At 43.9% G+C, this 26,946-nt stretch overlaps 1 protein-coding gene across 3 annotated transcripts in view; it reads left to right on the top strand.

Moving 5' to 3' along the window:
* Positions 1 to 26,946, top strand: part of creb3l2 (cAMP responsive element binding protein 3-like 2) — a 143,005-nt gene that overhangs the window by 12,621 nt on the left and 103,438 nt on the right. For 2 of the 3 annotated variants that reach the window (XM_086008602.1, XM_086008601.1), the window contains exons 2-3: positions 15,836 to 16,043; positions 22,109 to 22,320. In XM_086008602.1, coding sequence (XP_085864728.1) covers positions 15,836 to 16,043; positions 22,109 to 22,320 — 420 coding nt within the window. Of the gene's footprint in view, positions 1 to 15,835; positions 16,044 to 17,027; positions 17,945 to 22,108; positions 22,321 to 26,946 lie in introns of those variants that run through there. The other variant, XM_086008603.1, reaches the window with a different exon arrangement.

Below are 26,946 nucleotides of genomic sequence, written 5' to 3'. Positions count from 1 at the left end.
CGTACATAAATATCTCTGATCTTCTCCATCCCTGCATGCACACTCTCTTCCTCTGACATCCATTTACTCTGGGCCGTAATTTGCTGTAGGAGTGACACACATGGCGTCTGCCGTTAACTAGACTTGCCCTTGCACGTTTCGGTTTTCACATTTTTTGCATGGCGAGTTGCTGAAAGTACGAGCTGATGCCATCGCTGCGAGGGAAACCGGGCATCTGGAACCTGAGTGAACAGCGCAAGCAACTGTGTATCTCCTTAACCAATCTGATTGAAGGATTGTGAAAATGCAAGGACTGTGAAGAAAGTGTAAATTAGAGTGGGTGAATTCAATGCCAAATCACATACAGAAAGAGGAGAGGGAAAGAAAGATTGGTTGAGATAGAAAAGAAAAGTCAAAAAAAAAAATTACATTTTTAAAAAACCTGAAGGAATGAGACTTCACACTTGTAATAGTTCATTTTCAGTGTCATAAAGATTGATTTGGCAGTAATTAATGCTTATCACGCCGTTAAAAGGGTACTTCGATTGAAATGGACAAGACTTCGCTTTCTGTGGCGAGTTTAGTTCGTACCTACTGCGCAAGTACAGTAACTTCACCATTCAATCGAAAGGCAGACCGCGCAATGCCATTTTCACAAAGCTAACGGCAACTTTTCAGTTTTCGCGTTTAACTGCTCATCTGCCCTCTCCTGAGGTTGCTGTAGCATTTATGCATAAATAACGGCAAGCGTCTTTCGCCTCACCATTATTTTGTCAGTAAATGATGGCCCTCTGTTCCCTGCTGCCTCGTCTCCTCTCCCATCACTGTCAGCTGTAAGGCTCTTCCCTACATCCCTCCACTGTATTATCCCCCTCCCTGCATTCTGGAACTTGCCCTCTAAATCTTCTGTTGTAATTTTCCTTCTCGGTCTTCAAAAGTTTCCTTTTTAAAAAAAAAACCTCCCCACTTTCTTTTCCTTTTCCCCCTCCTGCTCAATGTCCACTGTTCTTCTCCACTGTGTAAAGCACTCAGAAATACCTTCGTGTACGCAAATAAATAATCTAGACCTTATATTGCTATAATAATTGCCTTGACAAAATTTATTTTCTGATGCAGACTACTTAAAGTAAACCTGTTGTCTTATCAGAAGCAATTTGGATCTCTTGCACTCGATTTATATTAGCACTCTAATTAATGAGGTGCTGTTTGTGTCTCTGAAAGCAGAGAACACTACATTGCAAGGTGGCTTTGTTCATATTTGCCAAGGTAATATCAGTGACACATGCAAATTGAAAGAAGAAAAATATCTCCAAGCACTTTGCAAAAATAATTATTTTTTGGAGTGCAGTGGCTGTTGCGTAGGAAAACAGGCAGCCTTTTGGTGCCAGCAGTGACCCACAAACAGTAATGAGATGTTAATTTATATTTTGGTGGTATTGAGTAAAGAAGGAATGTTGGTCAGGATCCTGGTTAAAAATCCCTGCTCTTTGAATAGTGTCATGTTGATCTTCGAAGCAGATGGGACCTCGGTTTAACTGCCCCCGACGCTGCAGCACTCATTGAAGTAAATTCAGTATGAGCCTTTGTGCACCTTGTTTTGTTCTGGTGTAAGTGGGATGGTTTCTCAGACTGCTCATTTTAGACCAGAAATGCAATATTGTTTTCTCCTCCCCTCGTGTTGCCACTGTTTTCTAATGGTGAATCTACCCTGTTTTTGTACTGAATTCAAAATACTGGGAACCACGTCAACTGGAAGCAGTTCTGGAACATAAATGCAAGTTGTCAGTGCTGCAGACTGAATTTGGACACTGTGGTTGTGGTGGGGGGGGGGGGGGGAGGAGCTTCTGTGAATGGTTGTTTGCAGAGGTTGATAAGTAAATGAAAGCCTTGTGTGTCTGCACATAGGAGTGTTAGCAAGCTAAGGATTTTGTTAATAAAGGCTCTTTGAGGGAAGAAACATTAATCCACAGCTGGCATCCAGATGTGTGACTATCCTTTTTTATTCAAGCACTTACCCAGGAGACATCGAGGCAGACTGACGTCTCAAGTGAATGAATAAGAACTAGTTATTTTTGAAGAGTGCTAGACTGTACTAAACTGATTCATGTGTATCTCTGTCATGCAGGGCAAGTCAGCTTGTTGAATTACACACCAGATTGTGAGCAAGTCTTGTAGCTGCAGTGCTGTGTTTTCTTAGGAAATACTGGGATTCTTAAACGACAGTACTTCAAAATAACAAAAAGGTGAAGTATTATTAATGGTGATATTGGAATACAGACACTTGAGAGCATATTGTTCCTGTGTTGGGATTAAGTACCTCACTTCCTTGGAATCATCAGTCTTTGTTTCACAGAAGTGAAAATGGGATCTGCCTGCTGGGGAATTCATATTTGCTTCACAATCTTTGGTTTTTGCTTTAGTGCTGGAGGTGCCTGTGATAAATGCACGTTGTGGCGATCAGCCACTTTTTAAAATTTGTTTATGGGCTGTGGGCATCGCTGGCATGACCAGCATTTATTGCCCATCCTTAATTGCCCTTGAGAAGATGGTGGTGAGCTGCTGCCTTCTTGAACCTCTGCAGTCCGTGTGGTGAAGTTACTCCCACAGTGCTGTTAGGTAGGGAGTTCCAGGATTTTGACCCAGCGACGATGAAGGAACAGCGATATATTTCCAAGTCCAGATGGTGTGTGACTTGTAGGTGGTGGAGTTCGCTTGCGGCTGCTGCCCTTGTCCTTCTAGGCTATTCAAAATGAGGTACAAGAGTGGCAGCAGAATGTCTAATATCTCGATGTTGGAGAAGCTACATTGCATGACAATTCCCTGGCAAATGTGTTGATTGATACAGCCTTGAACAACCTTAACACTAATTTCTGTGCCGATCTGAGCTACTATCTGTTTCCCCAGTTATACAACTCTGAAGGGTGTGGTGCTAACAGCACTTTCCCTCATCCCCCTCCCCTTCAATTTTCACAATTCTCCCCACCTTTCGAAGACAACTACAACTTGCATTTCTGTAGCCTCATTCCTATGTAGGGAAACTGTTAAATGAGATCAGCTAACCCATCAATGACTGGTGCTTTGTATGGCATACCTTGACACCAGGAGGCTTTTATACACTTTGCAAGAGTTAACTCCTGAGCGGGTGTAAGCAGGCAGCTAGTATTATACTGCCTGATAGTATTCACAGCACAGATGGAGGCCATTCTGTCCATCGGGTCCGCTAGAGCAGTCCAAAACTAATCTCGTGGACCCATTGCCTCCCCATAGTCCTGTGTCAATCCAAAATGAATCTCACTGACCCACTTTCTCCTCATAGCCCTGTATCAGTTGCAAACTAATCTCGCTGTCCCTCCTTCTCCCCAAAGTCCTATACCAATCCAGAACTAAGCCCACTGTCCTGCTCTCTCCCATAGCCCTGTATCTTCCTCCGCATCAAATATTAATCTACTTTTTCCTTAAAAGATGCAATGGTCTCTACCTCAGCCACTCTCTGATACATTTTTTCTTACAAAGCAAGTAGAAATCACTTTAGATTTCAAGACAAAGTCAGTGCTTTGTGCTATTGAATGAGGGTAAATGCCTTGCTAACACTTACAAATGGACATTTGTCTTGTAGCTGTAGGAAATTCAGGAAATCCTTGTATCCCAGGTTTTCAACAGGAATTTCTTCAGGGGTTCACCTGATCGATCGCCATAATTTCGATGGAAGATCGTCGGGAACCCTGTCCAGAGTTTCTGCTGATCTTCCGCCAAATCATGGATGATCAAGATAACTTCATAAAATTCCCTGTTATAAACTTTAAAGTGTGCAAGAAGCATACCCCTGGCTCTCAAGCAACCCCTTTATTTTCAGTCCTGCAGATGTTTGGCAGCCTGATACAATTGAGAGAGATTTTGATACACTTTGTAAGTGGTTGAACTTTAAAAGGACTGGACCTATGGGGGTAAAATTCAACTTCACCGGGAAGGAAATTCCGATGGGATGTGTAACGAATTGCTGATCCATTACTGCCCATTCTGTGCCTCTGCCAAAGTTGAATTTAACCCTCTATATCTCTGACAGTCTTGCTTCAAATTTTTGAGGCCAGCGACATAGGGGTTGGAGACTCTGGGTCCAACAAAACTCCACCTATAAATAATATTGTGGATTCTACCTGTGTCGAGTATTACTGAGAGAATTAGCAAAGTTGGGACATTTATTATTTTTTTATCGAGTGGGTGTAGATAAAGCACTGCAATCTGCTGTATTGTCCATTGCTGCTGCTTTCTGTTACTTTTAATAAATCTGAACTAAACTATGGTCTGAAGGTGTTTGTTCTACCACATTCTGAAGTTTGAGGTCAACTGAGAGAGCTCTTGCCATTTCTAGAAACTCTACAATACTAGAGAAGGGGCGAAGGCTTGCTTATGGGAGTGTCCTTGACGCTGAAAACAAGAAATATTTGAGTAAAACTCAAGCGTAACAGACATTACGTGTTTGAGACAGATGTTAGCGCTGCTAATCTTGCGGAATTGTTTAGGCAAGGAGGCCTGCAGTTTGAACTTGTCTGTAAAGTACTAATGGATATTCTTAATTTAACTTGGCCAGGGTTCAAACTTATCTTGGCCAGGGTTCAAACTGTTAACAGTTCAAACTGACTGGTTGTTGGGCTCTATAAAACTGCAAATGCAAACAAATTTCTTGTTGCCTGAATGAATTGGTGAGGGGCATTGGATGCATTGGTCCTATTGCTGATCTCTTCCCTTCTAACCAGAGGACCACTCTTTTTTTAGTTTGCTTTTCAGCTAAAATACTAATTGAAACAATTAGCAATTGGCCAAATTTAGCACCTAATACGTAGATGAAATCTGTAATGAACTATTTGCTATATGCATCTTGTATCATAGCAAGATTGAAATTTAAATAATAGGTCTTTGTGTGCTGTACTCTCAGGTAGCATTAATGATTGTTGCCATTTTGTCATGCATTTGAAAAATGAACCCTCTCAAAAACAAAGCTGTTTTTTCAAACCACGGGACTCAATGTTCCAAGTTCATTCAAACCCAAATGGATCAAACCTCGAAGAACTATTTGGGCCCACAGCTAATAGAGACATTCATTTTGGATAGATAAAGGCATACGTGTGTTTTTACTGTTGAGGAAAAATCTAATGTTAATTTATCTATGTTTTCAGATGGGCATCATTGTCCACCCATTGCCAATGATTCAGAAATTTTTGAATAAAAGGTGTAGTGTAATTGGTGGGATTGATTTGATTTAATTTAATTTTTTTTAAAATTCATTGTTGGGATGTGGGTGTCGCTGGCTAGGCCTGCATTTAGTGCCCATCCCTAATTGCCCTTGAGAAGATGGTGGTGAGCTGCCTTCTTGAACCGCTGCAGTCCATATGGTGTAGGTACACCCACAATGCTGTTAGGAAGGGAGTTCCAGGATTTTGGCCCAGCGACAGTGAAGGAACGGCGATACAGGTCCAAGTCAGGATGGTGTGTGGCTTGGAGGGGAACTTGTAGGTGGTGATGTTCCCATGCGTCTGCTGCCCTTGTCCTTCTAAGTGGTAGAGGTTGCGGGTTTGGAAGGTGCTGTTGAAGGAGCTTTGGCGAGTTGCTGCAGTGCATCTTGTAGATGGTACACACTGCAGCCACAGTGCACCGGTGGTGGAGGGAGTGAATGTTGAAGGTGGTAGATGGAGTGCCAATCAAGCGGGCTGCTTTATTCTGAATGGTGTCGAGCTTCTTGAGTGTTGTTGGAGCTGCACTCATTCAGGCAAGTGGAGAGTATTCCATCACACTCCTGACTTGTGCCTTGTAGATGGTGGAAAGGCTTTGGGGAGTCAGGAGGTGAGACACTCACCGCAGAATTCCCAGCCTCTGGCCTGCTCTCGTAGCCACAGTATTTATATGGCTGGTCCAGTTCAGTTTCTGATCAATGGTAACCCCCAGGATGTTGATAGTGGGGGATTCAGCGATGGTAATGCCATTGAATGTCATGGGGAGATGGTTAGAGTCTCGCTTGTTGGAGATGGTCAGAGTCTCGCTTGTTGGAGATGGTCATTGCCTGGCACTTGTGTGGTACGAATGTTACTTGCCACTTGTCAGCCCAAGTCTGAATGTTGTCCAGGTCTTGCTGCATATGGACACGGACTGTGTCAGTAATTAACTAAAGGGTAAGTCATGGCAGGATAGCCCGGCCCTGTGGTATGCTCCTCCTGCGATATGTGGGAACTCGGGGACACTTCCTGTGTCCCTGACTACCATGTGTGCAGGAAGTGTATCCAGCGGCAGCTACTGGCAGACCGCATTGCGGCGCTGGAGCGGCGATTGGATGCACACTGGACCATTCGCAATGCTGAGGACGTCGTGAATAGCACGTTTAATCAGTTGGTCACACCGCAGGCAAAGGTTGGACAGGCAGAAAGGGAAGGGGTGACCAACAGACAGAGTACTAGGCGCAGGCAGGTAGTGCAGGGATCCCCTGTGGACATCCCCCTCTCAAACAGATACACCACTTTGAGTACTGTTGGCTTATCAGAGGAAGGCAGCAGCAGCGAACTTCCTGGCACCAGGGGTGGTTCTGCTGCACAAGACGGGAGGAAAAAGAGGGGTAGAGCTATAGTAATAGGAGATTCTATTGTAAGGGGAATAGATAGGCATTTCTGCAGCCGCAAACGAGACTCCAGGATGGTGTTTTGCCTCCCTGGTGCAGGGGTCAATGATGTCTCAGAGCGGCTGCAGAACATTTTGAAAGGGGAGGGTGAACAGCCAGTTGTCGTGGTGCATATAGGTACCAACGATATAGGTAAAAAATGGAATGAGGTCCTAAAAACTGAATATAGGGAGTTAGGAGGTAAAGTAAAAAATAGGACCTCAAAAGTAGTAATCTCAGGATTGCTACCAGTGCCACGTGCTAGTCAGAGTAGAAATAGAAGGATATTTCAGATGAATACGTGGCTAGAGGAATGGTGTGAGGGGGAGGGATCAAATTCCTGGGACATTGGAACCGGTTCTGGGGGAGGTGGAACCAGTTCAAACTGGTTGGTTTGCACCTGGACAGGGCCGGGACCGATGTCCTAGGGGGAGTGTTTGCTAGTGCTCTGGGGGTGGGTTTAAACTAAAATGGCAGGGGGTTGGGAACCTGAGCAGAGGAAAGGGAAACGAGGATAAAACAAAAAGATAGGAAGGAGAAAAACAAAAATGGCAGTCAGAGAAATCAATGGTTTAAATCAAATGTGGCCACAGTAAATAATAGGTCTAAGAGCGTTAAAAAAACAAGCCTGAAGGCTTTGTCTTAATGCGAGGAGCATTCGTAATAAGGTGGATGAATTAGCTGCGCAAATAGAGATAAATGATTATGATTTGATTGGGATTACGGAAACATGGCTCCAGGGTGGCCAAGACTGGGAACTCAACATCCAGGGGTATTCAATATTCAGGAAAGTTAGGCAAAAAGGAAAGGGAGGTGGGGTAGCATTACTGGTTAAAGAAGGGATTAACACAATTGTAAGGAAGGATATTAGCTCTGATGATGTGGAATCTGTATGGGTAGAACTGAGAAATACCATGGGCAGAAAACGTTAGCGGGAGTGGCATATAGACCTCCAAACAGTAATGCGGAGGTTGGGGATGGCATTAAAAGGGAAATTAGAGAAGCGTGCAATAAGGGCACAGCAGTCATCATGGGTGACTTTAACCTACATATAAATTGGGCTAACCAAATTAGTAACACTATCGTGGAGGAGGAATTCCTGGAGTGTTTACGGGATGGTTTCCTGGACCAATATGTCGAGGAACCAACCAGAGATCAGGCCATCTTAGACTGGGTATTATGTAACGAGAAAGGATTAATTAACAATCTTGTTGAACGAAGCCCCTTGGGTCGGAGCGATCATAATATGATAGAATTATTCATTAAGATGGAGAATTAAGTTGTTGACTCGGAGACTAGGGTCCTGAATTTAAACAAAGGAAACTACGATGGTCTGAGGCGCGAGTTGGGTAGGATTGATTGGGGAATGTCACTCAAAGGGTTGACGGTGGATAGGCAATGGCAAACATTCAAAGACCGCATGGATGAACTACAGAATTTGTTCATCCTAGTTTGGCATAAAAATAAAACAAAAAAGGTGACTCAACCGTGGCTAACAAGGGAAATTAGGGATAGCATAAGATCCAAGGAGAGGACATATAAATTGGCCAGAAATAGCAGTAAACCTGAGGATTGGGAGCAGTTTAGGATTCAAAGGAGGACAAAGGGATTAATTAAGAAGGGGAAAATAGAATATGAGAGCTTGCAGGGAACATAAAAACTGACTAAAAGCTTTTATAGCTATGTGAAGAGAAAAAGATTGGTGAAGTCAAGCGTAGGTCCCTTGCAGTCAGAATCAGGGGAATTCATAATGGGGAACAAAGAAATGGCAGACCAATTATTTATTAAATACATATTTTGGTTCTGTCTTCACAAAGGAGGGGGCGGTACTGGACCTAATTCTGGGGAATGTAGCCGGGCAAGTGGTGGAAGTGTCAGTAGGAGAGCATTTTGGCGACAGTGACCACAATTCGGTGAGATTTAAGGTGGTCATGGAAAAAGACAAAGACGGCCCGGAAATAAGGGTTCCAAATTGGGGGAAGGCCGATTTTAATATGATAAGGCAGGATCTGGCCAAATTGGACTGGGAGCAGCTACTTCTAGGAAAATCCGCATCAAAACAGTGGGAGACTTTCAGAAGGGAAATAGAGAGAGTACAACGCCAACATGTTCCTGTAAAGGTCAAGGGTGGGACCAGCAAGCAAAGGGAACCTTGGATGACAAGGGAGATACAAAAATGCATTAGAAATAAAAGGGGGGCTTTTGGCAGTTACAAAAGACTAAAGACGGAAGAAGCCCTAGAGGAGTATAAAAAATGCAGGGGCATACTTAAAAAAGAAATTAGGAGGGCGAGGAGGGGCCATGAAATAACACTGGCGAGCAAAATAAAGGAAAATCCTAAGATGTTTTATAAGTATATTAAGGGCAAGAGGATAACCAGGGAAAGGGTAGGGCCCATTAGGGACCAAAGTGGCAATCTGTGTGTAGAGCCAGATGATGTAGGCGGGGTTTTAAATGAATTTTTTGCATCTGTGTTCACTATGGAGAAAGACGATGCAGACATAGAAATCGGGCAAGGGGGCTGTGACATACTTGAACATATTAGCATCGAGAGGGAGGAGGTGCTAGCGGTTTTAGCAGGCCAAAAAGTGGATAAATCCCCAGGCCCGGACGAGATGTATCCCAGGCTGCTGTGGGAGGCAAAGGAGGAGATTGCAGGGGCTCTGACACAAATTTTCAGAACCTCTCTGGCCACAGGGGATGTACCAGAGGACTGGAGAACAGCTAACGTAGTACCATTATTCAAGAAGGGTAGCAGGGATAAACCAGGGAATTACAGGCCAGTGAGCCTAACATCTGTGGTAGGGAAATTATTGGAAAAAATTCTGAGGGACAAAATTAGTCTCCACTTGGAGAGGCAAGGATTAATCGGGGATAGTCAGCATGGCTTTGTCCAGGGTAAATCATGTCTGACAAATCTGATTGAATTTTTCGAGGGGGTGACGAGGGGCGTGGATGAGGGAAATGCTGTGGATGTGGTTTACATGGACTTCAGTAAAGCTTTTGACAAAGTCCCGCATAGGAGACTGGTCAAGAAGGTAAGAGCCCATGGGATCCAGGGTGCCTTGGCGCGTTGGATCCTAAACTGGCTGAGTGGCAGGAGGCAGAGGGTGATGGTCGAAGGTTGCTTTTGTGACTGGAAGCCTGTGCCCAGTGGGGTACCTCGGGGATCGGTGCTGGGTCCCTTGTTGTTTGTGATCTACATAAATGATTTGGATGAGAATGTAAAAGGTATGATCAGTAAGTTCGCAGATGACACGAAAATTGGTGGGGTGGTAAATTGTGAGGAGGAAAGCCTCAGGCTACAGGACGATATAAACGGGTTGGTCAGATGGGCGGAAAAGTGGCAAATGGAATTTAACCCTGAAAAGTGCGAGGTGATGCATTTTGGACGGACAAATAAGGCAAGGGAATACACAATGAGTGGTAGGACCCTAGGAAGTACAGAGGGTCAGAGGGACCTTGGTGTACATGTACATAGATCCCTGAAGGCAGCGGAACAGGTAGATAAGGTGGTTAAAAAGGCATATGGGATACTTATATTCTATGCCTCGGCTAATGAAGGCAAGAGCAGGGAGGTTATGATGGAGCTGTACAAAACGCTGGTGAGGCCACAGCTGGAGTACTGTGTGCAGTTCTGGTCGCCTCACTATAGGAAGGATGTGATTGCTTTGGAGAGGGTGCAGAGAAGATTCACCAGGATGCTACCTGGGATGGAGCGCCTCAGCTATGAAGAGAGGCTGGACAGGCTGGGGTTGTTTTCCTTGGAGCAAAGAAGGCTGAGGGGGGACCTGATTGAGGTGTACAAAATGATGAGGGGCATAGATAGGGTAGATAAAGAGGAACTTTTCCCCTTAGTAGGGGGGTCAATAACAAGGGGGCATAGATTCAGGGTAAGGGGCAGGAGATTTAGAGGGGATTTGAGGAGGAACTTCTTCACCCAGAGGGTGGTTGGAATCTGGAACTCTCTGCCTGAAAGGGTGGTAGAGGCAGGAACCCTCACAACATTCAAGAAGCATTTGGATGAGCACTTGAAATGCCATTGCATACAAGGCTATGGACCAAATGCTGGAAAATGGGATTAGACTGGACAGGGATGGATGGGCGGCGCAGACACGATGGGTCGAAGGGCCTCTTTCTGTGCTGTAAAAACTCTATGACTCTATGACAAATAACCTCCCAGAGATGTCTGGGAACATAGGGTCTGATGAAAGGGAGCAACTGAAATAAATCAGTATTTGTAGGGAAATGGTGTTAAGGAAATTGATGGGATTGAAGGCCGATAATCCCCAGGGCCTGATCATCTACATCCTAGGGTACTTAAGGAAGTGGCCCTAGAAATAGTAGATGCATTGCTGATCATCTTCCAACATTCGATGGAATCTGGAACAGTACCCATGGATTGGAGGGTAGCTAATGTTACCCCACTATTCAAAAAAGGTGGTAGAGAGAAAACGGGGAATTACAGACCGGTAAGCCTGACATCGGTAGTGGGGAAAATGCTAGAGTCCTTCCCCATCATAAAAGATGTAATAGCAGAGCACTTGGCAAACAGTGACAGGATCGGACAAAGTCAACATGGATTTACAAAGGGTAAATCGTGCTTGACTAATCCACTGGAATTTTTGGAGGATGTAACTGGTAAAATAGATAAGGGAGAACCAGTGGATGTGGTGTATTTGGACTTTCAGAAGGCTTTCGATAAGGTCCCGCATAAGAGATTAGCGTGTAAAGTTAAGGCACATGGGATTTAGGGCAAGGTACTGACTTGCATAGAGAACTGGTTGGCAGACAGAAAGCAAAGAGTTGGAATAAACGGGTCTTTTTCTGAGTGGCAGGCAGTGACTAGTGGGGTACCGCAGGGATCGGTCCTTGGACCCCAACTATTCACAATATATATTCATGATCTAGACAAGGGAACTAGATGTAATATCTCCAAATTTGCAGATGACACAAAGCTGGGTGGGCGTGTGTGCTGTGAGGAGGATGCCGCGAAACTCCAGGTTGATTTGGACAGGTTGTGTGATTGGGCAGAAGCATGGCAGGCGCAATATAACGTGGATAAATGTGAAGTTATCCACTTTGGTAGCAAAAACAGGAAGACAGATTATTATCTGAATGGCAATAGATTGGGAGAAGGGGAAGTGCAACGAGACCTGGGTGTCCTTGTGCACCAGTCGCTGAAGGTAAGCATGCAGTTGCAGCAGACGGTTAAGAAGGCAAATGGTATGTTGGCCTTCGTAGCAAGAGGGTTTGAGTACAGGAACAAGGATGTCTTGCTGCAGTTGTACAGGGCCTTGGTGAGACCACATCTTGAGTATTGTGTGCAGTTTTGGTCGCCTTATCTGAGGAAGGATGTTCTTGCCATGGAAGGAGTTGTTCAGCGAAGATTCAGCAGGCTGATACCTGGGATGGCAGGAATGACTTATGAGGAGAGATTGGGTCGATTGGGCTTGTACTCGCTGGAGTTTAGAAGAATGAGAGGGGATCTCATTGAAACTTATAAAATTCTGACATGACTGGACAGACTAGATGCAGGAAGAATGTTCCCGATGGTGGGGGAGTCCAGAACCAGGGGTCACAGTCTAAGGATAAGGGGTAAGCCATTTAGGACTGAGATGAGGAGGAATTTCTTCACCCAGAGAGTGGTGAACCTGTGGAATTCTCTACCACAGAAGGCAGTAGAGGCCAATTCATTAAATATATTCAAGAAGGAGTTGGATATATTTCTCAAGGCTAAAGGGATCAAGGGGTATGGGGAGAAAGCAGGGACCGGGTACTGAATTTGGATGATCAGCCATGATCGCATTGAATGGCGGAGCAGGCTCGAGGGGCCGAATAGCCTACTCCTATCTTCTATGTTTCTATGTTTACTTTTCTCCAAGTCCCCTAAAGAGTCAGTTCAGCTTTCCACTGACTCATTAAATACTGATGGTTCTAGTTGATTTAGCTGAGTATGTCATAAACTTGGATTCAAGTTTGTGGGGCTGCCGGTCGACAAGAAATTTTTTGTGGAAGGACATGTATACTAGGGTGTAGGCTGTGGGACAGTGGAATTGTGGTTCTTCCAACCCTTTTGGGGAGGGACAAGTTGAGTACAGTATATAACTCCGGTTCTATGAGACAGATAGAGAGAGAGATGAAAGGCTACGTGCTGTTGTGTTGCTGACATGTGCCATGGTTCGCAGATTGATAACTGTCTGGAGTTTGAAAGATGCTGAAGACCCCACTGCCTGCTGTAATTGGGTTTTCACCATTGTATGCCTATGTATATGTTAAGTTTCTTTAACTAATGGCTCTTGAATTCTTTCCTCCTGCTACACTATAGATAGGTTCACACAGTTTACAGAACAGACCTTCCAGGGCTGCTTCAGACTGGGGATGGGAATACTCATTTCTTTCACTTCCAATAAAGTAGAAAAGGCCAGTAATAAGGAAGTAAAATTTGTCTTCCATCACTATTTATATAATCTAAACTAGGACAGTAGATGATCCTAGTCAGGCTGTGTGTCTAGTAAAACCTTGCAGTGTACATATCCAGAAGTTTCACAGTTGTATGTCCTCACATTGCTCACTGCTAGCATTCAGACTTTATAGCTAGGCCTGTGCTGCAATAGTCTTCTGTTAGCAGTTAGGGATTGACACTGGCACTGTCATGTATGCTTTGTGTGCCTCAGTTATTGATTAACACTGCTGCATGTGCTTTGTGTGACTTCAAGTACTTTGGGCCTCCAGTAAAATAAAAGAACAATTTGTTTTATTTTTGTGCCAATTCAAATAAGTATTCTATTTTCCAGTTAAATTATCTTGGGGATCCAGCATCTACAAATATTAAACTAAATTTAAGATATTTACTTATGTCTTTTGTTCCTTGTGAGGTGAAGCACTGAATTTAGGTATTGCATATATTCTGGCAACGATTCTAATGAGCATGATACTGGTATTCGGCAGTAGTGCAAAACAAGCCGTGACGCATCAGCACTCCATTTTACACCCCACCCGATTTTCTTGCTCATTTTACTTCAATAGAAAAGATAATTGGATGGGGTGTAAAACAGGCTGACGATTCGTTATGGCCCATTTTGCACTACTGCCAAAGACCAATTTCAGCCCCATTAATTCCTCCATTTACTCCATTGCTTGAATGAATTTTCATGAAATTAGTTCTGCTCCTATGAAAATGCTGCTTTTATGATGACCGCTTTGTTTTTTTTTCATTCACGGATGTAGGTGTCGCTGGCAAGGCCAGCATTTATTGCCCATCCCTAATTGCCCTTAAGGTGTTGGTGAGCCGTTGCCTTGAACCACTGCAGTCCGTGTGGTGAAGGTACTCCCACAGTGCTGTTAGGTAGGGAGTTCCAGGATTTTGATCCAGCGACGATGAAGGATCAGCGCTATATTTCCAGGTCAGGATGGTGTGTGACTTGGAGGTGGTGGTGTTCCCATGCACCTGCTGTCCTTGTCCTTCTAGGTGGTAGAATTTGCGGGTTTGGGAGATGCTGTTGAAGAAGCCTTGGCGAGTTGCTGCAGTGCATCTTGTAGATGGTACACACTGCAGCCACGGTATGCTGGTGGTGGAGGGAGTGAATGTTGAAGGTGGTGGATGGGGTGTCAATCAAGTTGCTGCTTTGTCCTGGATGGTGTCGAGCTTCTTGAGTGTTGTTGGAGCTGCACTCATCCGGGCAAGTGGAGAGTATTCCATCACACTCCTGACTTGTGCCTTGCAGATGGTGGAAAGGCTTTGTGGAGTCAGGAGGTGATTCTCTCGCCACAGAATACTCAGCCTCTGACCTGCTCTTGTAGCCACAGTATTTGTGGCTGGTCCAGTTAAGTTTCTGCTCAATGGTGATGGTGATGCCATTGAAGTCAAGGGAGTTGATTAGACTCTCTCTTGATGGTCATTGCCTGGCACTTGTGTGGCACAAATGCCATATTTTGTATTGCCTTTCCTCCTATTTTTTAAAATTACTAAATGTCTGATTCATTACAAACATTGGATTGAACCCCCAGCACTGTTCTCGGACATTCACTGAAGGTTATCTGTGGTTCCAATTCTAATGGTATTTCTGTATTCAAATATTTGATTTCTGGATGAACCTGTATGATGTTTGAGTCTTTTAAAATGAAATGTTCAGCAGTTCAAGCAACCTATCATTTTAATATTGGGTGATACATAAATTGATGAATTAAAGACCAACAATATATCACCAGTGGCAAACCACTTCCCCCTTCGGTTGTATAGCTCAGAATATCCTCTTGCGATCACACAATTTGGAAACTGTTCAAATGCAAAAATATCCCTACACTCACCATTATCCTTTATTGGAATTCATAGGGCATGAAGAGCCATGCTCTTGTACTATGTAATATCCAGGTTTGAGAAACAAATATAAGCAGTCTATTACTACTTTGTTCTGTTCTGTTATCGAATATTGGGTCCATAGAGAGAATATGGTTTCATGCCTAATCAGTATCTTTGGATTATATCATGATGATGTGTTCATAGTTTTTCTAGAGTGGTGTCAGAATACTATTCTTAAAGCTGTGCCTTGGTCCCGTGATATTCATTCTCCTCCAATTCAGTCTTGCTTTCCTTGAGCAGATCTGTGACTGCTTTCTTCTGTTGTGTATGAGGGGTGAAGTGAATTGCCTAGTGCATTTATGATTTGGATCCATTAAGAATTTCTTCATTCTATCCATGTACACAGGGATCCTTTATATAACTTTCTAGATCCCAGCTGATTGCTGCAAATAGGAAGCAGTCAGCTCACAAAAGCAGATTCAATGCTCACTAAGACAGCTGATCTTCTGGCCTCTACAGTTGGAATGTACATGCAGACCTGTGGGGCTTGAACCCTGCAGCCATTTCTCTCACCTTTAAAGCAGGACCCACCTGCACGTCAGTAAAATGACTGAACTTGTTCTCGGCAACAATTTCCTCTCCCACCCTCCCCCCCCAAAGCAGCGTTGCAAGGCTTGCACAGCCTTGTAACCATCACCCCCAGTCATCTGCCAGGAGGAAACAGTGCACTCAAATACAATGTCCGAGCACAACCACTAGCATTAGAAAGAACAGTTGTACATAACTTATTCTTAGACTTTTGACTGTTTTTACCATGATAATTTCTTTCCCTGAAAATGTTACTATGACAAAGTTTACATCCTTGGTTATTGAGCATAATCCCAAGTTTCAAACTTTGCTTTTTTCCTCAGCACTTCACTGAGATGTTGGATGAGTTTTCCAAGGATATGCTGGGCCACCTCTTCAACGATCCTTTTCTTTCTGATAAAAGTGAGCTGATGGATGCAGAGCTCTCGCCCACTCCACACATTCAGGCTGAGCACAGCTACTCCCTGGCAGGGGACTCCAGGCCACAGTCCCCACTCACACAGATCTCCACTGAAGATGACTTTAGTGAAGGTATTTATGTGCTGTGTTTGTTTCAGGTTTTTGTTTGTACTTAAGATAATCTCAATGCATTTTTCAAAAAAAACCAAATCCAGCACCCTATTTTGATTTGTATTGAAAGTAACATTGTATTTTTGTTTAGTGATTAGGATTATTTTAAATGATCTAACTCTACTTTGTAGTGAATACTACTGCACATGAAAATAAATCTCCAATTTATTCCATCAGAGAGTGTCTGGTGGCTGTACTGGTAGAGCTGTGGGTTCTATTCAAAATGGGTCTGGTAGCTCCAGCAGTAAAGCCCCGCATTACCATTTATAGAGGGCTTTGTAGGTGTAGTGGCACTACCCTGATTTCCATTCGGAGAAGGTCAAAGTACATGTACGAGTAAAACACTAGATTCCAATCCAAAAGGGGCCTGCAGAGTGAGTAGCTGAGCAACAACAGACCAAAAAGACCCAGGTACAAATTCAGGTCTTGGCTAAGTTGGCTGATCTGATACGGGTCCTGTAATTGTCCTTGGGGGCCCTGGGTTAACGAGGAGAAAATCGAGTGGGGTTCCCCTTCCTGATATCCAGTGACCCCTGCTGTAGGTGCATATGTTTGTCGTCCTCGGATTGGGACAGGATTGGGCTAAGCTATAATGGTCCACATGTTTGAATAACCTGTTCGACTCATTGTCTGGGCTCACACTTGAAGAATGGTGATGTTCCAAATTGGCTATCTAGAGATTAAGTAGGGCTGATTCTTGGTCAGGGTGCTAACTGGGATATGTTACAGTAGTAGAACTCTTCCAGCCTGGGAGAGAAAAATGACCAGGGACATATATCCTGGTTCATTATGTTTGCCCACAGTCGGCCAAATAAACAAACTGATTTTATTTTCTTCTTCCATCCCATTCCCCCTTGATCACAAGGAGGAATGGCAATACACCTTTATGACATGTTTGATGTTGAGGTAATGTCCATCTTTATAGAGATTTAGCAGATATTGTGGGGCAGCATGTATTACTAGCTGTTCTGTGAAATGTAAGGATATTTAATTGTCCTGATATCACACCCAAGAATAAATATTTCTGCTGTGAGTCGTCAGCAGGAATGGTGGGTTTGCAGGAGATCCCATTTGACTTGTAGTACACAACTGTTCCAATTAGAATTTCTGGATTTTACCCTAATTAAAGCTCCCAACTGCACAATGGACTGAGCACAAAATTTGAAGCATTTAAACAGCCATTTTGAGGGCTCCAATTTGGCATAAACAGAAGGGAAAAGAATTAAAGCTGCGCACTATGGGGCCGATAATGTGATGGTCGGCATCCATTATGCTGAAGGTCATTGGGTGCTGATTCCCCATATTATCAGGTGTGGAGGCTTGAGGCCTACCATACATCATATGCACTGCATGTCTCCTCCACGTGTCCCATTAAGGACCCAGTTTAATTTAAGGGACTTCCCTATAATGTAACTAAAACCCCAGTTGTTTAATGCCCATTCAGGAGGGTGGAATTTGCTGCTGGCTTTTCCCTAATAATAGGCAACCTTTAATTTTTCCCACATTTCTTTTCAGCCTTCGATGGCCAGATCCACAAAAGGACGCACGTCCCTTGCAGCTATCAGGGTTAAAAATGGCAGCAATGTTTGGGCAACCAGCAGCCCTATACTGTGATTTTTCTGGCCCCTATTTCTAAACTAAGGAGAGTTCTATAGGTACATTTATGGATGATGCCTTTATTGTGTTAATGCATGCAGTCAGGCATAGCAAGATTACCTTAGTTAGCACCGAAGTATACCCTCCTCAGCGAAGAGTTGTCCAAAACACTTTGCAGAAAGCTGACAATGTGTTGCTCTCTGGAACACACGAGGACCTGACTCCAAATGTGGAAAAAAAAAGTGGATCTGAAGGGAAAGTGCCAGGTAATGAAACCCAGCAGTTTTCTGCACCAAGTATCTGCCACAAGTATGCATTACCGCCAAGAACTTTTTACTCTTTTAGCTGGCATCTGCAAAGCTTTCATGCCATCGTGTAGCCTTTTAATTGCTTAGAATGAATGGCCATAGAACAGTATGGCGCACACAAAAGCTGAAACTTGTTGCTGAAATTGTTGTCACACTGAAATCTTAAATGAGGCTAAACCGAGCAAATCCTTCCAATATACCCGAGCTACATGATGTGTGTTACTGACACACAGAATGGGCTGCAGGTTAGGCACATGTTTCTGTGCTGTAGATTCTATGTAACAGGCCATTCGGCCCAATGGGTCCAAGCTGGTGTTTATACTCCACACGAGCCTGCTCCAAATATTCCCACCTTGCCCCTGTATCCCTCTAGTCCCTTCTCCCTCATGTATGCATCAGGCCTCCCCTTAAATGTGCCAATGCTTTCTGTTTTATTACGTTAAAAGCTCCATATAAATACAGGTAGACTATCCTTTATCCGAAAACCTCGGGACCAGCCGTGTTTCGGTTTTCGGAAAATTTTGGATTTCAGAAGGTATTTTATAAGACTGGGAAATTTGTCGGGGGTGGGGGTCGGCGGGGGTCGTCGGGGGGTCGGGGTCGTGCGCACGACTTATGCTGAACGAAACCTTTTCGGTTTTCAGAGGATTTCGGTTTTCGGAAGTGCGGATAAAGGATACACTATCCCTTATCCGAAAGGGTGGGGGGTCGGCGGCGGGGGTCGGGGTCGTGCGCACGACTTACGCTGAACGAAAAAACCTTCGGTTTTTAGAGGGTTTCGGTTTTCGGAAGTTCGGATAAAGGGTAGTCTACCTGTAGTTGTTGTTTCAACCACTCCATGTGGCAGCAAGTTCCACATTCTCAACACCTTGCTGTGTAAAGGATTTCTTCCTAAATTCTTTCTTTGATCTGTTGGTGGCTATCTTCTATGATGCCCCTTTGTTCTGGACTTGCCCACAAGTGGAAACAGTTTCTCCAGATAAACCTTATTGAACCTCTTCAGAATTTTGAAGACCTCTGCAAGTCTCCTCTTAGTCTTTTTCCAGAGAAATGAGCGCCAACAAACTCAATCTTTCCTGATAGTTGCATTCTCTCAATTCTGGTAATATCCTTGTCAAGCTTTTCTGCACTTTCTCCAGTGCTTCAATATCCTTTTTGTAGTATGGAGACCTCAACTGCACACAGCACTCCAAGTGTGGTCTAACCAATGTTCTAAATAAAGTTAACATTACCTCCCTGCTTTTCTAGTACTTTAAAAATGAACCCCCAGTGCTTTGCACTCTTTTTGGCCTCAGCAGCTCGTGTTGCTATTTTTAGTGGTTTATGTATCTATATTCCCTGATCTTTTTAAGAACATAAGAAATAGGAACAGGAGTGGGCCATTTGGCCCTTCGAGCCTGCTCCACCATTCAGTAGGATCATGGCTGATCTTCTACTTCATCTCCACTTTTCTGCACTATCCCCATATCCCTTGATTCCCTTAATATTCAAAAATCTATATCTCTATCTTGAATATACTCTACAACTGAGCCTCCACAGCCCTCTGGGGTAGAGAATTCCAAAGATTCACCACCCTCTGAGTGAAGAAATTTCTCCTCCTCCTAGTCCTAAATGGCCGACCCCTTATTCTGAGACTGTGACCCCCAGTTCTAGACTCCACAGCCAGGGGAAACATCCTCCCTGTATCTACACTGTCAAACCCTGAAAGAATTTTGTATGTTTCAATTAGATCACACCTCATTCTTCTAAACTCTGGGGAATATAGGCCTAGTCTACTCAATCTCTCTTCATAGGACAATCCCCCCATCCCAGGAATCAGTCTGGTGAACTTTCGTTGCACCCCCTCTATGGCAAGTATATCCTTCCTTGGGTAAGGAGATCAAAACTGTACACAATACTCCAGGTGTGGTCTCACCAGGGCCCTATGTAATTGCAGTAAGACATCTTTACTCCTATACTCAAATCCTCTTGTAATAAAGGCCAACATACCATTTGCTTTCCTAATTGCTTGCTGTACCTGCATGTTAACTTTCAGTGATTTGTGTACAAGGACACCCAGGTCCCTATGAACACCAACATTTCCCAATCTCTCACCATTTTAAAAAATACTCTGCTTTTCTATTTTTTCCTATCAAAGTGAATAACTTCACATTTCTCCACATTATATTCCATTTGCCATTCTCTTGCCCACTCACTTAGCCTGTCTATATCCCCTTGAAGCCTCTTTGCATCCTCCTCACAACCTACATTCCCACCTAGCTTTGTATCATCAACAAACTTGGATATATTGCAATTCATTGATATAGATTGTGAATAGCTGAGGCCCAAGCGCTGATCCTTGCGGTACCCCACTAGTTTGAGCCTGCCAACCCGAAAATGACCTGTTTATTCCTACTCTCTGTTTTCTGTCTGTTAACCAATCCTCAATCCATGCTAGTATATTACCCCCAATCCCATGAGCCCTAATTTTGTTTAATAACCTCTTTTCTGTGGCACCTTATCAAATGCTTTCTGAAAATTTAACTACACCATATCCACTGATTTCCCCTTATCTATTCTGCTAGTTACAACCTCAAAAAACTAACAGATTTGTCAAACATGATTTCCCTTTCATAAATCCATGTTGACTCTGCCCAATTCTATTATTTTCTAAGTGCCCTGTTACCACGTCCTTAATAATAGATTCTGGCATTTTCCCTACTACTGATGTCAGGTTAACTGGTCTGTAGTTCCCTGTTTTCTCTCCCTCCTTTCTTAAATAGTGGGGTTAAAGTTGCTACCTTCCAATCTGTGGGAACCAGTCTAGAATCTATGGAATTTTGGAAAATGACAACCAATGCATCCACTATCTCTATCGCCGCCTCTTTCAAAACCCTAGGATGTAGGCCATCAGGTCCAGGGGATTTATCGGCTTTCAGTCCCATCAATTTCTCCAGTACTATTTTTTTTGTTTACTAATACTAATTTCTTTCAGTTCATCATTCTTGCTAGACCCTTGGTTCTCCACTATTTCCAGGAGATTTTTTGCGTCTTCTTCAGTGAAGATAGACAAAGTATTTGTTTAATTTCTCTGCCATTTCCTTATTCCCCATTATAATTTCTCATGGCTCCGCCTATAAGGGACCCACATTTACTTTTGCTAATCTTTTCCTTTTTACATACCTATTGAAGTTTTTATAGTCTGTTTTTATGTCTCTCACTAGTTTACTCTCATTCTATTTTCCCTTTCTGTATCAATTTCTTGGTCCTCCTTTGTTGAATTCTAAAATCCTCCCAATCCTCAGGCTTACTATTCTTTTTGGCAACATTATAAGCCTCTTTCCTTTAATCTAATACTATCTTTAATTTCTCTTGTTAGCCACGCTTGGACCATTTAGTTTCTTATATCCCAAGGAATAACCTTATTCCTCTTGCCAAGATGAACCACCTCACACACCTGTCAGTGTATATGCTCCTTAAGCTTGCAACATTACTTCTTTGTTTGCAGGACAAGTTAGTATATAATAAATGGCAACAGACCCAAACTGGAGGAGGTTCCACAAATTACAAGTATTTGATTCCCTTTGAAGAGGCCACCCTGGACTTGTATATGAGAGCTCAGAGGAAGTAGGGGAAGATTAACCCTGAGGCCTTCTTTAAACTCTGGACTCATACCAACTTGTCCCTGTTACATTTTGTTGAACTTCTCACTCGCTGACGCATAGGCATATACACAGCCTCTAAAAACACAGTGTATTGAAATGCTAACTGTTAGAAGGTGATTCTTGAAGCCAGCATTTGTTACATATGTTTCTTCTCTTGTATGCCTGGATAAGCAGCCTATGGCCAGCACCTTACATCATTTTCACCAATGTTTGCAAGCACCAGTGCAGCTACACATCTCGGAGGATGTAGATAGTAAGCTTGAGGAGGTAGCACAGTGACTCAGTGCATAGGTGAAGAGGAGTAAATGGTACTAACCAAGAAGGAGGAAGTACCTGCTGCCTTAATGGTCACATGCATACCATTATTGACACTGTACTTTAGGAACTCCATCCAAAGAGGAAGACAATTATATTTTTTAATAACAATCAAACTTCTTAAAATCTGAAACGTAATTTTATTATAAATTTTCCTCCGCAGATATGGACTGTGAACCCTGGTCAGTGAGCTCTGATCTAAAGCCAATCACATTGAAACACGAAGCTCTCCTCTGTGATAGTAACTGCCTTGCTCCTTCTGTTACCTTAACAACCGCAGTCACCTCCATGGTTGTAGACATTGCACTCGACACGTACAAGGTGGATGCAGCCCCTGTGATTGAACCAGCTCTTGATGCAGTCCTAAATGTTCAGGTGAGGGGTACTCTACATCTCTATATTTGTACTTCTGGGGCTCTCTCAATAATCTCATGGGCTAAAAGAAAAAGTCCCTGGGTTTGAATCCTAGGCTATGCTGAGTTTGCTGTTCTTAATTGGATAATCAATTGTGTAGCCAGGATTTCTGATCCTATTGCTATGAAATGATCATTCCTGGAAAGTGCACGTGTATGTGAATTGAGGCAAGTGCAGAATTCGGCTTAGTGGTGATGCCTTTCACAGTCACATACGCTTGTTACTCTTGCTGCCTAGCTTCGAACATGATGAATGGCTTACAAGGCATGGCACCAGAGGCCTCCCATGGACCAATGTCCTCGCATGAAATAGCCTTCAGGAGAGGAAAGGACAAAATTAGAAAGAATAAGACCTCTAGTTCCTTCTACATTAGAGTCATCATGCTGGAACAATTGGGATAGACAGCTAAACCCAATTGAGGAGTAAAATATGAACAAGACCAGTTAATCTCAGTGAACCTGAATAATGCATGCCAAAACTCACACCAACTGTATATTAGATTTATTTTTACTTCAAAGGTTCCATACATCATTAAAATTAATATCAAGCTGTACATTTCTGTGACTTGACCATTAAAACTGCTGTGCACTTGGCCAAAAGGAGGCATGCTTGCTGCATACTTAAAGGTCTAATGCTTTGCAAGGGATTAGAACATAAGAGGGGACATTTTTGCACCATGGATTCTGAGCGAAAGACAGACTTCTGGAGAGATTCAACGCTCTGTGAAGGAGTTTTGGGTACTGAACACTTTGCAGGTTCATTTTAATTTGATCTTCCTTGCATCGATTTAGAAGAGACTATGGGGGCTGCACTCTGAGCTCTTGCCCTGAGCCCCTCCATTGTTCTTTCCAGCAGAATTAATGTACAGGTCTCTCCAGACCGAGATTCAAGGCTGCAATGAGCAGGGTGTGGATGGAGAGCAAGATCGGCCCCCCCCCCCCCCCCTTGAAGAACTGGCTGGCGCCAGTGTGTCTGTGTTCCATTGCTGACTGACATCACATGAGCTTCGCCAGCGCTCTGAGGTAGCGCCTCGTTCCTCGGCGTTACCACCTTGAGAGGTGTGTAGCGCCTGATTTAGTGTTCCAATCACCTCCTAGGGGGCGATAGAAGCCAAGTTTGCAGTCTGAGGTGATATTTAGAGCCAGGCGCTAAACTTTGCGCCCGGCCGATAATTGCGCCCCAAACGGGGCGGTACCGAATTTCTCCCCCAAGGTCTTTATGGCTAGAAAAGCCCATTAGACCAATACAAGCCTACCCTTAATGTTTCACCACAGCCCTCAATCACAGCTATCTCCAGAAATGCATCCAATGTTTCCTGAACTGAGTTGTGCTGTCTACTTCAAAATCCCCTCTACTTCAAAATCCCCTCTGGTAACTTATTGCACAGTTCTCCTATGCTTTGTTTGGGAAAAAAAGTTCTGCCTGAGTTTCCTTCTTACTCCTAACTTCCTAATTTTTAACTAGCATTTGATGCTATTTAAACCCTTTGCCATACTTAACTATTTGCCTGGTTCAAGTTTATCAGTTTCCTTTACATATTTTTAAAAACTTTAGTTAAATCATCTTGAAGGCTCCTCTTTTCCAAAGAAAATACGCCCATTTTTCTGTGCATCAGGAATTTAATGGCAAAATTTTGTGGATACTGGAAATCTGAAATATAAACAGAAAATTCTGGAAATATTCAGCAGGTCAGGCTGCATCTGTGGAGAGAGAAACAGAGTTAATGCATCAGGCCAGTGACATTTCATCTGGAAGTTTAGAGGAATGATTAAGGAAAATGGGCTTAGCTCAGCTCTATATCCTCTCGAAGGTAATGACATCCTTTCTTCAATAGGTGATTTATAGAGGGTTCGAGTTGAAGAGAAAAGTATTTTGCATGATAGAGGAAATGGAGCTTCTTGGAGGCAGCTTTAGCAATGACAGTGATGTGGGAATCCCATTTAAGGCAAAGTAGCTTGTGAGCATAAGGATATTAATAGATCAGAAAGAACAAAGGGTGGAGGCACCAATGGTAAGATGAAGTAACTGGTTTGATGGTTAGTTTAACTTGCGCATCAAAACAAGTTTGTGGTCTGACAAATATACAGCGCTTTAGAAAATGAGACCGTGAATAATACTTGGTGACATCTTGGGTTGACCCATGCCAAGGTAGAAAACCTGGTCGGAAGTGTTCCCCAGCATGTTGTTCCCCAGCATGTTGAATCCACCTGGCTTCAGCAGTGTGTGGAGGATTTTCTATATTTAATTCGTGAAGAGACCCCTAAAATGGAGGAAATCTTACTTTTTCATCACATTATTGGCGGTCAGGATGCAAGGCAAGGAGACAGGCGCTTGTGAGCAGTGAGGGCATGCAGTTTGAAAGATGTTGATTTATGTTGAATGGAATAGTTAGCAGCAGAATGTTGGATGTGTGGAGGAGGTTATTGGTATGAACAAGCAAAGTAGGAGAGAGTACAGATCCTTGGTGAGCTCCTAAGTTAGTCAACTACAGCACATAATGGAGCATTTGAAAGAAAGCTAGTAAATAGCTATGAAGATAGCTTTAGTGAGAGGCTATATGATGATGATGATTGATTTTAAAAATATGTGGTACTTGATTCTGTCAGACTTTGCAGATGTCCACAGCAGCGACAGATATTTCCCCAATACTCAACAGCGAAGTTACAGAAGTGCATAATACAGACAACAGGGTCCGGTAGATAGGCTGTGCCAGAAATGTAATGATGGGTAATTGAGCAGTTTACAGGGGTTTCTGTAACTTTTATATAGTACTAATGTAAAGGCAGTAAAAATGGTAAAAGGGATCACCTTTTAGGGTGAAAATGAGTAAATGTCTAAGAAGGAATGTTGCAGTGGCAGTACGAATGATGGAGAGAGAGCACACAGTAATTTTGGAGGTGCACAAGGGATATGATCAGGACCAGAAGATTTTTGAGTCAAGAAAATAGAGTATCTAACAGACCTGGCAGGGATCAAAGTCATAAGAATTAAACATAAGGAAGTAATGGAAGGAACTTCTTCCACAAGATTAGAGTTGCAGCAGAAAAGTAAGCTAAAATATAAGCTTTTTGTTTAGGACAATTAACAACTGTACCATCGGGACCGATGGGTGGAAAGAAAGACAGAGTTGTGAGAAAGTAATACAGCTTTTGACCAAAAGGAGCTGGCGGGATATGTTTTTTGTGATAAAGTTGCATTTAACAGCTATAATGGTGATTTAATAGAAATTAGAGTTTAAATTGGCCCAGGATGCTACACACTGATCAATTTCCAAGTTTTATACATTGTTACCCCAGATCTGTCTCGTGATAAACATTGGTACCTTTAAATATAAAATCCCTCCTACTTTCTTCCTCCCATATGAATTTTTTCTCACTTACCTTTTATTGAATTGCATTTGACAATTGGCCAAGTTACTTGTGGGGGGAGGGAAAGTAAGAACATGGGAGCAGGAGTAGGCCATTTGGCCCTTTGAGTCTGCTCTGCCATTCAAGAAGATCATGCCTGATCTTCTACCTCATCTGCACTATCCCCATATCTCTCGATTCCCTTAATATTCAAAAATCTAGCGATTGTTGTTTTGAATATACATAGGGCTAAAAATTCAGTTGGGCGCTGTTTGGGGCGTCAAGCTCGCCTGGGCGCCGGAATTACCGCTGCAAGCGGAGCCACTTGCGCCATCCCGATATTCAGTTTCTGCACCCCAAACGGAAGCGGGCCGCTACTCGAGGCTCCCCGCACCCCGCTTGGGGCGCTCACCCTGAATATCGGCGCGCTAAGGGCCGCAGCGCCACACGCTGCGGCACGGCATGCTGCGGTACTGCAGGCCTTCCTCCCACTGTTAAGGGGGAGGTGCCTGCAACAGCGCGATCCCCGCTCGCGAGTGCCGGCAAATGAGCCGGGCACCAAGGAGAAGTGCCGGGCTCTCGGGAAACAGCCGGCAATGCCGCGGGGGGGGGGGGGGTTAGGAGGCCGGGGACGGAGGTGCTGGCAGGCGGCCGCCCCGCACCTCCACCTTAACTAGCGTCACTACCGCCACAGGTAGGCCCTGTGAACCAGTCGCGATTTGCGACCGGCGTTAGAGGCGGGCGCGACCAAATATGGTCTTCGGGGCGCTGCGCACACCGATGACGTCATCGGTGGCGGCGCAGCGCTACAGGCTAACGCTGCCATTAGCGCCCCGCTAAATATCGCGGGAGGTGTGGCCAGTGGCGCTAAAGCCACTGAGTGCCCTCTTTGGGCGTTAACTGGTGGCGCAGCCCACTGAATTTCTAGGCCATAATGACTGAGCCTCCACAGCCCTCTGGGGTAGAGAATTCCAAAGATTCACCACCCTCTGAGTGAAGAAATGTCTCCTCATCTCAGCCCTAAATGACCGACTCCTTATTCTGAGACTCTGACCCCTGGTTCTAGACTCCCCAGCCAGGGGAAACATCCTCCCTGCATCTACCCTGTCAAGCCTTGTAAGAATTTTGTATGTTTCAATGAGATCACCTCTCATTCTTCTAAACTTTAGCGAATATAGGCCTAGTCTATTCAATCTCTCCTCGTAGGATAATTCCCCCCATCCCAGGAATCAGTCTGGTG

This window comes from Somniosus microcephalus, chromosome 16 (assembly GCF_052327205.1).
Source record: "Somniosus microcephalus isolate GS21.2 chromosome 16, FLI_Smic_1.0, whole genome shotgun sequence".
In the NCBI taxonomy this organism is placed as follows: Eukaryota; Metazoa; Chordata; class Chondrichthyes; order Squaliformes; family Somniosidae; genus Somniosus; species Somniosus microcephalus.
This window is presented reverse-complemented; position numbering and strand designations above follow the sequence as displayed.